The 9919-nt window shown below is 37.8% G+C and overlaps 2 protein-coding genes across 3 annotated transcripts; both read right to left on the reverse strand.

The window, feature by feature from the left end:
- Nucleotides 1-513: 513 nt before the first annotated feature.
- LOC112200014 (glycosyltransferase BC10) lies at nucleotides 514-1978 on the reverse strand. 2 transcript variants are annotated; one of them, XM_040518515.1, is made up of 3 exons: nucleotides 1843-1978; nucleotides 1289-1653; nucleotides 514-1207 (listed from the first exon to the last, which is right to left on the reverse strand). In XM_040518515.1, the coding sequence occupies exons 1-3, from the start codon at nucleotides 1850-1852 to the stop codon at nucleotides 542-544; spliced, it is 1041 nt and encodes a 346-aa protein (XP_040374449.1). In that variant the 5' UTR covers nucleotides 1853-1978; the 3' UTR covers nucleotides 514-541. The 2 variants fall into 2 exon arrangements, with proteins under 2 accessions (XP_040374449.1, XP_024196779.1); XM_024341011.2 differs by having other exon boundaries at nucleotides 1289-1943.
- Nucleotides 1979-2112: 134 nt separating this feature from the next.
- On the reverse strand, nucleotides 2113-7373 carry LOC112200013. Its single transcript, XM_024341010.2, has 12 exons — nucleotides 6910-7373; nucleotides 6677-6824; nucleotides 6194-6348; nucleotides 5589-5771; nucleotides 5267-5342; nucleotides 5097-5174; nucleotides 4632-4717; nucleotides 4132-4205; nucleotides 3575-3620; nucleotides 3306-3415; nucleotides 3014-3188; nucleotides 2113-2493 (listed from the first exon to the last, which is right to left on the reverse strand). Exons 1-12 carry the CDS (start codon nucleotides 7171-7173, stop codon nucleotides 2314-2316), a joined length of 1575 nt encoding a protein of 524 aa, XP_024196778.1. The 5' UTR covers nucleotides 7174-7373; the 3' UTR covers nucleotides 2113-2313.
- Nucleotides 7374-9919: the final 2546 nt, after the last annotated feature.

The raw sequence follows: 9919 nt of genomic DNA on the forward strand, positions 1-9919 counted from the left end.
GCGATGGAGCAACACGTACTGGTGGCCTCATCTTCTGAAAATAAAGTTTTGGTCTTTTTCGTGTGGCTCAAAACGATACCAAAAAAATTGCAAGTGTTTAGTCTGTCTGATGGCTAAAACTTGTCCATTCTGATGGCTGCTTATTCAACATGACTGGCTTCCGTGTACACGTGTTAGACCCTGAGTGGTGTTGGTCAGGAAGGGCTGCTCATGGCTGGTCAGCCTAGTATTGTCCATAAATAAACGATTACCCCTTGATGGTTTTAGATTGTTGCACAACACAAGTGGTGTAATTCAATACAATTATGCAAACGCAGAGCTCACCGCCTCACCTACATTTCTTTGCTCCCATTGCTCCCATTTTAGTGATCTAAGTAATAAGAGTTAAAAATGGGTGAATGGGTTAAGATTAGGATAAGTCAGAAGTTCGAATTTTTATTTCAGAAATAGTTAATGAGTTGATATTATGACAAGTCAGAAGTTGGAAATCTTGAATGTAACAAAAACAGATACTTGATGCTTGATTTAAACCATGTTGATGTTATTTTGTAGTGGTAATATTATCGGTGTTAAATCCAAACAGAGTCGGAGCTATTTTTAGCAGAGGCTCAACTGTACTAGGATGGAATTTCCTAGCAAAGAGGTGGCAAATGTTACTAATGCCACCATTGTAGGTACAATCAAACCCATGTCTCAACTGATTCAGAAACGCTTCTGTCACATGTTGCCTCCCATATGTTGCAGGGTGCGGCCCACCTACGGACCAATCAACCCAGGTAATGCTCCTATTTGAGTTCTTGCCGGGGCCAACTTTGCTCACCAGAGTTGCCAAATAGTGTTCATCGTTGTAACAAGGAGGCTGGCAGAGGTCCTTAAATATAGGGTAGTAGGTTACATCTGATACTATCTTCAGGGCAAGGTTTCTGTGAACTTCGAACCATTGTGAACCCTTGCGCCAATCGGACAATGTCACGGTTGGCCACATTCGCCTGTTGTAGCGCCCCCGGCCGGTGCCTCTCGGGTCATCGAATGAGCTAATGAAACTGTAGTTCGAGTTGATGAGGTAGTCATAGATTGTGGTGAAGTTGAAGAGAGGTACGCATGATTCAGAGAGTAGTACAAATCTCTCATTTGAGAAGTCAAGTAAGGCATTGGCTAATAGGCGCCTCTCTGCTTCAACCATTGTGGCCTTTCCCCATTCAACTGCCTGCAGAAAATACATTTTCAGTATGAATCTAAAGTTGCAAAGTTGCAACTAACCCATAAAAGACTGGTATAAAATTCTGACCTTACTTGGTATCCTCCGATTGTAAAACACTGAGGATTCGGGGGGCTCGTTCTTAAAGTCCGGTGCTGCATGGAGATAAACTGAGAAGAAACCTTCATGTCCCATGAAAAACCTTTCCCAAAGAGGCGCCAATGGCAGTTTTCCCTTTGCAAGGAACATGAATGCGACCTTTGGCGTTCGATTATAAGGGTATTCGGTGACCTGTGGCACCATAGAGGCTCGCCATATTAGCTCCTCATCACTCATGGAGTGCCATAGCTCTTTGGGAGCTATGTAATCTCTTATATTTGGAAGAGAACTAATAGGGAGTAACTGCGGAGACGCAGAAAAGTTGCATTGACATTGTGCGTGGCTAGTGCAATTAGCTGTGAGTGGGGAAAATGTCTTCAGCTGGGGGATGAAGTAGACCTCTGAACTTAAGACCTTCGTAGTGTGACCGATAATGAACATACCCAGAACGAAAAGAAGCAATAATACAGACAAAGAGAGTATGATAGTGGTTTTAACATGCAAATAGCCTGTGGAAAGGTCCTTTACAAACACTGTGAGCTTACCCTGCTTCATCTGTGTGGGTTTGTGTCTCTGCTTCTCGGTTGTGTGTGTGAGACTTCAATCGAGAAGCCACACAAATTTATAGTTCATCCTGATCCACGAAAAAGTTTCTGGTACAGCAATGGGTAGGGCTAAAACGTTTTGATTGAAGCCAGAGCACATGAGAAATGCCATCACAACCCTGAAACGTTATGATAGATTGATAGAAATGGGATGTATGATGGACCATGAAGTTCATCCTAGAGAACAGGGGGAAGAGATCATCAATATCATGCGCTAGTATCAGAGTTACATCATATCTAATAATAAGAAAACGAAATAAAGTACACAATTCTAACTTTTTCATCAGCTGAAGTCTAACAGTTGATTATTTAACTGGAGTATTCATACCCCTAGTATCAACTATCAACACACTTTTATGGTCGGTTTCTGGCAATTACTGTAAAAAATTCAAAAAAGGATCTTATATGGAACTAATCCCGTCTTTTAAACATGTACAACACGGCAGAGCTAGCAACAACACCAGCAACAAGAAGATGAGATATTCTTGGCTTTGAACAATTTCCGAGGACACCGTTACTGAGGTAAGCCCACATCCATCGAGAGAAGAAATGCAGTCTACAAGTTTTCTGGAACTTCTGAATTGAAAATGCCTACATGGAGTAATGCAGCAAACTTAATAAAGCCCCCACTAGGACTAATAACCAATATTCAATTAGTGTTTTGTTCTCTGATGCTAATATTAATAAGGAACTAACAAAATCGTGGCAGACAAAGTTCGTTGTCTAGGTTCTAAATCTTCAATGAAGTTGCAAGTGTTATATGCAACATTTCATATGGAGTTGTACCATGATAATCAACGTAATTTAAGCAGAAAAATGCAAGGAAAATGGTCCAACCTAAAGGTAATTTGTAAGTGGACCAAAGAGAGAGCAGCTTCCTCATTCAGGCTCATAATTTACCCACGTTCTCAGAAAATGCAACTGAGCTGCGATAGAAAGTTTCTAAAGAAAATCCCTGCACAGCTTAAATTTGAATTGTTTGAATCTGGATTTAATGTGTTGTATGCTTGCTGCAAAAAGTGTATTGGAACTACCAACACAAAACCTACATGCAGGTGACTTTGCTACCATATAAGGCCAAGGAAACAGATTACTGTCATGAAACCTTTACCTTTGGCAACTTATCTTGCTGGCTTAGATGATCCACGTGAAGCCTCACATTTGATGCAGCAGGAATCCAAAAGCTACGGTCAACCTCAGAATATACATTTGCAACTATATCAAATAATGTTTCAGCTCCATTTTCTATCGCTTTCAAGATGGAACTTTCTCTACCTCTACGGTTCCTGAAAGAGCAACCCTCTTATGTCAGATTACATTTGACACAGAGCTATGGTGAGTAATTTTACAATAGCATTTAGGCCAAAGTGTGATGTTCGAGAGGAGAGCCTTATGTTTCATACCTGAGATATCCGCAAAGCATGTGCTTTGGCCATAGGTTAACTCTCCCATGCATGGGGATCAAAGCATGTGGGGAAATCTCCATAAATTTGTATGTTGATTGAAAGTAATCCTGTGAATGAGGAGAAAAACAAAAATCTTCATGCATATAGTAACTACAAATTGGGCATGTGTTTTCCGGTCTAATCCCACAATGACACTCATCAATTAGGCTAGGAAACTTATATAGGAAATAACTATGACACAATATAAATAGGACAAATGAACTTACAGTCATATTTCCCCCGGAAGTAACATCCAGTATAGCACTACCTTGACTGAAACAAACCAAAGTTTTTCTTAGCAGAGTTCCAGCATATAACAATGTCACACCTATGAAAAAACCTAATTTGAAAAGTGAATCACATATTCTACTGGGGGGAGGCGGAGGCAAGACTTTAACCTTTTTGTCTTACATGTTTAATCATTTCATAGTTCATAGTTCATAGTTCACTGCACTGTCTATGATAAGATGTTTTCATTTCATTTTAACCCTAGTCAATTTACTAGAAGTGTAAACAAGAAGGCTCAGATAAACTCCACATTAGAGTCCTTTTATCGCAAAAGCAAGGGGACCCATTCATAACTTAAAATGAAATTTAAAGCAATAACTGAAGTACAAAAAATCATCTTCTTAATATACTTTTGTTTTTTTTTTTTTCACTTCATTCTTAATTGCCTTTATCCCATCTGTAGTTGTTCAACTATTTCTCCTCAGAATTCCCAGATACAATGCTGCATATCAATTCACAGTTGCTCATAGCAAAGCAGAATTCTCTTCTATCTTACCCCACACAATGATCACCTACAATCAATGAGTGAGTACTGGCATGAAGCAGTCCCATATGGCCATCTGTATGTCCCTGAATTAGAAAAGTTGTTCATTTTAAGAGCTCCCCATATAACAAGTTTCATGTCAGAATTTTTACAAACTATATCAAGAAGAAAGATTATGTTACTAAACTACTATATTAATATATTAGCTATAATTATGATACTGAAACCTTAATCATGCTTTTTTCTAAAGAAACCACAAGGCACAGATGCTATCATTATAGCAACTTAGCAAGCATATCAGAGTAACAAACAACCAATATCTTGGTTTAGAGAAACGAAATTATCAAGCATTCAAGCCTCAAAATATCTAAGCACAAGTGAGCTTCTACCGGTTCGAATTAAAGACACTTCCATGAGGAGAAACAAGAAATGTGATATGGTCGCCCACTTTATTGCAAATCCCATCTTAAATTTGATATGATTTTTGAATAAGAAAATCAAGTGAGAAATACCGGAGAGAAAATGGCAATCAACCGCTGACCGCCAATGCAAATCTCTTCAGTTCCAGAAATAGCAGTAAAGCCAAGAGACCAGTCATCTGTCAACATATAAGACCATGAGCTTAGGAAGTAGAAGTTATAAGCAGAGCTTGAAAAGAGCAGCTCAAAGGTAATAATTAGAAACTGATATCCTAAGTTCCATAAACATTATTCATCTATCTTGCTAAACAATTACCATAGTCATTCTAATATTTTAAAAGTTAACAAAAATGTTCTTAACTGAGGGTACAGAAAGACCAGTATTCTGAGGGAAATGAGGAATAGGAAATAAAGTTTTAACCTCTTCGTATAGAGTTAGTTTTTTTATTTAAAATCATTTAAAAATACTGGAAAGTTTGGGGAATTACATAATTGAGATTAATATCTTTGTCCCTAGGCTTTTCAGTCACTGGATACACATAATGTTACAATCACAACCTTTCCCAATGCGTCGCATGGTATTTTCATGTGCTAATAATGTAGCCTCAGGATTGCAACGTTGAATAACTGAAAGACCTGGGAACAGAAAAGGAACAAACACCTGCACATCAATTTAAATAAAAATTACAATGTCTTATCCTAAGCTTTATTAGTTTTACACAACCTACCATCCACATGATCGCGATGATGATGAGTAACAAACACAATTAACTTTCTCGGCAAAGCAGCTACAATTTGTCTGAGCTGATAATACAGAAAGAAAAACGATATATGTTAAGAACTAAACTGGTAAGCATTCTGTACAGAATTTGTTGAAATTGTGACAGATGAAAAATAAAGCCGGTTCCAGTCTTAGCAAAACCTGCTATCGCAATAAAATCTATAAACACTAATTCTTTTACAAGAGTTTCTTCTTTAAACAGACCTGGTAAATGATGGCTAAAAATAAACCATTTTCCAGGCGCAGCAGAGCAAACTAACATGCCATACCTCTTCATGGAATTTAGACTGACACCCAGGATCCACTATCAACGCATCTCCACACGCGATAAAACCATTCTTTCCAGAATCATTTGGAACATTTTTAGGTGCAAAAACAATCAGGTTTGTTGTACGAAAAGGTTTTCCTGTCCTGCTTCCCATGGGTACAAGCACAACACCAGGAGGGTACTCCTGAATTGAAAATAAATTTTTACTCCTTAATTCTATAAGAGCACAAAAAAAGATATGAATCTGTAATACAAAATTGTGCAGTAAAATAAAACAACAGAACCAGTAGTTGAACACCATGGTTATCAGATTCACAAACTTATTTTCTCATTAGAGCTGTTAAATCAGATGTTGAAGGTCAAAACGCATCTAGTCAAGAGAATGAAATAAGCCAGGACAGTTCACCAAATGGTTCCCTCAAGTTCAATAGCTGGTGAGTGGGTTTTAATTTCATATAAAAAGAGGAAAGGTAAACATAGGCCATTCTAAGCAATTCTAATAACATCCAGGATTATTACAAGGTTCCTTATGAATGCTATGAAGTACATCCATCCTTGAAGCTTATTAAAGCATGCTCAATCCATCTAGAAATGCAGTAGGCAAACCTGGTACGGTAAGGTTGATGGGATCTGCAACTCTCTTGTTTGTGCAAATTCATTTAGAAGCCCAGCAACTATCAAAGGCCCCACACGCTCACATCTTGGTTTCACTTCCTGAAGCCAGCTTAGACAGCTTTCGACCGACATCCACTTACACGTCTCTGCATGTGTACATTTAACATAAGTCCCACATATCTTACCAAAACAGCATATTTTTCACCATTTTTTGATTTCTCCTAGAGCCTTCGATTTATATTAAGTACCGGACTTGCCTAATCTTCCAGACATAAAACCACCGCTTTGTTCAACAACAAAAAATCCTCTTGTTAATACATTGCTAAAACATTTTCATCTAAGTCTAAAGATACATTTGTTTCCTATATTCTTTCTCTAGTGTAAAACATATTATTGAATCCAAGCGAAAAGCTAGATAGTAAAAAATTGAAACAAAATATTTATAATGCTGAAGTGAGAGTGATATAAGCAAACCTTGTAAAGTTTGATCTGCGTTCACCAATTTTCCCCTAACAAAAACCGAATTGATTGGCGGCCCAGGCCCAAACTGAGCTTCCTCAACATACTTCCACAGCTTCCAGTCTCCCGCATCAGCTGCCTTAAACCCTACTTGTTCCAAAATCTATTACACCAAAAAATAACTAATGAATAATTGAGAATAAGGCCCCTAAACAAAATTAGAACCGAGCGGCAAAATTCATAAGTACCGAATTGAGAGCCGAATCCAGGTCAAATTTGGTCAACTCTATCTTCTCCGACCACGACTCTGCGCCTTGAACGGCGACTGAGGACTCGGATTGACCTTCTAGAAGGTTCAATTGCGCGGAGGGCAAGTCCCAGAGGTCGGAATCGACGAACGAGTCGTACTCATCGTCGTCGAATTTGGGAGGGCGCGTCTGCTTCACGAGGAGAAATTCGGCGTCGTTTTGAGGGTGATCGAGAATCACGGCGAGCTTGTGGTGCATTGCCATAGTGAGATGATGGAGCGAAACGCGATGAGAAGGTTGAAGAAGGAAGAGAGAGTGAGGGTGAAAGAGGTAGAGGTTTTTCAATTTGGAGGTGGTTGTACCAAACAGCGGCGCAACCGCGAGTGATTTTAATGGGTTGGTGAGGTTGAAGATGCTGGAATAGGGTGGGAGACTGAGATGCTGGAATAATAGTTTGGCGACGTGGATGTGACCGTTACTTGCCGGGAAACCAAAAAAAAAAAAAACATTGAGGTGCTGAGTTGAGCTGAACCTAAGCAAAGCCCACTTCTTTGGGGTTTTTTGGAAACTGAAATGGCCTTGTATCGTCTTCTTGGGTCTTAGGCCTCCATTACTCCATACAACCCAAAACAACAAGTAATAGACTTATTTATGATCAATTGTGTGAGAGGCTAAGCAGTGAGCACGATAATCAAGTGGCCTTGAATTATCTTTGCGATATAAATTAACATGTTTAACTATAGTTTAACCCACCTCACACTCTATCGGTGAGTAAAAAATTTAACATTTGGTAAAATTCTGCTTCAGTGATATGAAGAGTTGACATCATAGAACAAGAACATCATTATGTGATATTTTTCTGACACCTTCAACTTGAAATTACAAACGTCTAAATGACTAATAAGTAACATGTTCGCGTCTTATGTTTCATCTTAACAAAGTATACTATGTTAGAGAAAGCCTGTAATTTGAACAATAAAAATCATCTGAATAAGACTGCTAAAATTGGTCGCGCTTGTAATCATATCGATTAAAAAGCCACTTTATCAATGTGTGTGTGTGTGTGAAGATAAACGAGTTGAAAGAAATCACTTGGAAGGATGGTGGTACAAGTGTAGTTGCACCCAACCAACAAGATAAAAAGAAACACTTGGGACATTGTCACTGTTGAGATGGACATTGAAGCGAAATGTCATAGGCTGAGCCACTGAAAATAGAGCACCATGCATGATTTGATTGAAGTGGAAACTGAATTGACCAAGAACATGGAGAAGTGGAAAGTGAAAAACCTAATCCGGAAATAATAAGACTTAACACTCTTTTGAATAATTCTTATTATGGAAATGTAGTTATTTTGTTTCTTCAAGTTATTTTTGACTAAAATACTTGTGATGTAGTAATACACACCAACATAATTCTCTCGACTCTTGAGTATTTGCGTCAACAACATAGATTTTCCGAATATAGATTGTGGATTAGTTTTGTGAATGGAATCCATGAATCCCTTGGAAGTTGAAGAGGGAATAGTTCAAATAAGATTAATCATGGAGAGGCATTAGACAAAACAAACTGAAGGTCACTTATAATGCAGGTAGCAATCATGTCAAGCCAATTATAGAGCATAAACAAGTCTAAAGTTCAGAGAAAAGGAAGAGGAATTTTGGCTTTGCACACTATAGACACAGATGCCAAAATTAAAGCTTTCTCCCACTAACTCGAGTGTAATTAAATCTACTAAAAAAGAGTAGACGTGGATACCATTGGAGGGATTTATAGGCAAGTAAAATTAATTAATATCACGGACGTATTAGGTTTTTAAGGGCCAGTGAGAATGTCTTCCAACTCTAATGAACGAAAGTGCAAGACCAAGATATGATGTCTAGCTAAATCGCATATTACAATAAGTATTGAGTGAACATTCTAACTGATAACAGCAGTCTTCACTATTTTTTTATATTCTCACATACACTAATTAACAAACTCTATTTGATGTTCGTTAACAGTGATATATTACAAAGATAATGCTAAAGCAAAATATAGCTAAAGCAACTTTCTCACTGTGTTGCTGATCGAAAATAAATTTGGCGAAACAAAAGATATTGGCAAATACCACAAGTGATCAATAAAAGAGTACCTATAAAACCATGAAAGCCAGTTGCTAAGAAAAAGGTAGAACCATAAATACTATCCGAAATAGTGAAGGGTGCTTGATAATAATCTAATATGCCCTTTAGTTGAATCATAAGAACTTGCCGCAATTTCTATTCTATTTACTGGTAGTATATGTAATTGACAGTAGAAACACACAGCATTATAAGAGCAATCAAACTACATTGCCTGATGTTATTACTCTCTCACGAAAGAACCCCAGTTAGATTCAGGCATAATACACTTTTTAGTTACTGGAAGAATCAAAGTAGTACGGTCTAATTCAAAAAATTTACCCAATTAACCACGTCTAACATATTTTTTTCACAGTAGTGTCATCCTGTCACTAATGTAAACAACTCAATGCTCACCACCTCTATGTGGCAGACGAGGCACACGGTGCACAAATGAGAATAGAGTACACATAACCCTACCATAAATTAGTAGAAATTTATTAATGGCATAAAACCACAACCTACTAAAAACATCATAATATTTGCAAGCAACATATAAATAAGCTCACTCACTTATCAAAATACATTTTTCTTTTGGTCGAACACTTATCAAAATACATGATAATTAACTATTTTGTTCTTCAATTATTTCACTTGAGATTCAAAGCACCGAGACGTGAACTAAGAACATGCTTTGTCTAAATATTCTATGAAAATCAAAGAGGAAGTACTCCTTGACCAAATTAAAGAAAGAAGAAGATACTAGGAAAATGATGGTAATCACTAATTGTGGCCATGGCCCATGGGGATGATTATCCAATACACTATATTCGTGCGCAAGTATTATAACCAAGAATGTGTGGCAACCATAAGCCTTCCACGGTCCACTAACATTGTTTAATGATCCA

The sequence above is a fragment of the Rosa chinensis genome, chromosome 4 (genome assembly GCF_002994745.2).
Source record: "Rosa chinensis cultivar Old Blush chromosome 4, RchiOBHm-V2, whole genome shotgun sequence".
In the NCBI taxonomy this organism is placed as follows: Eukaryota; Viridiplantae; Streptophyta; class Magnoliopsida; order Rosales; family Rosaceae; genus Rosa; species Rosa chinensis.

What these genes read in the sequence shown, in the direction of transcription:
- LOC112200014 (XM_024341011.2), bottom strand. Translation starts at nt 1,852, where the DNA reads ATGAAGCAGGGTAAGCTCACAGTGTTTGTAAAGGACCTTTCCACAGGC. An exon ending in ATCGGAGGATACCAAGTAAG is followed by an intron (nt 1,208 to 1,288) that starts GTCAGAATTTTA and finishes TATTTTCTGCAG; the next exon opens with GCAGTTGAATGGGGAAAGGC.
- LOC112200013 (XM_024341010.2), bottom strand. Translation starts at nt 7,173, where the DNA reads ATGGCAATGCACCACAAGCTCGCCGTGATTCTCGATCACCCTCAAAAC. An exon ending in TGGATTCGGCTCTCAATTCG is followed by an intron (nt 6,825 to 6,909) that starts GTACTTATGAAT and finishes TTGGTGTAATAG; the next exon opens with ATTTTGGAACAAGTAGGGTT. An exon ending in AGCAAGATAAGTTGCCAAAG is followed by an intron (nt 2,494 to 3,013) that starts GTAAAGGTTTCA and finishes TACTCCATGTAG; the next exon opens with GCATTTTCAATTCAGAAGTT.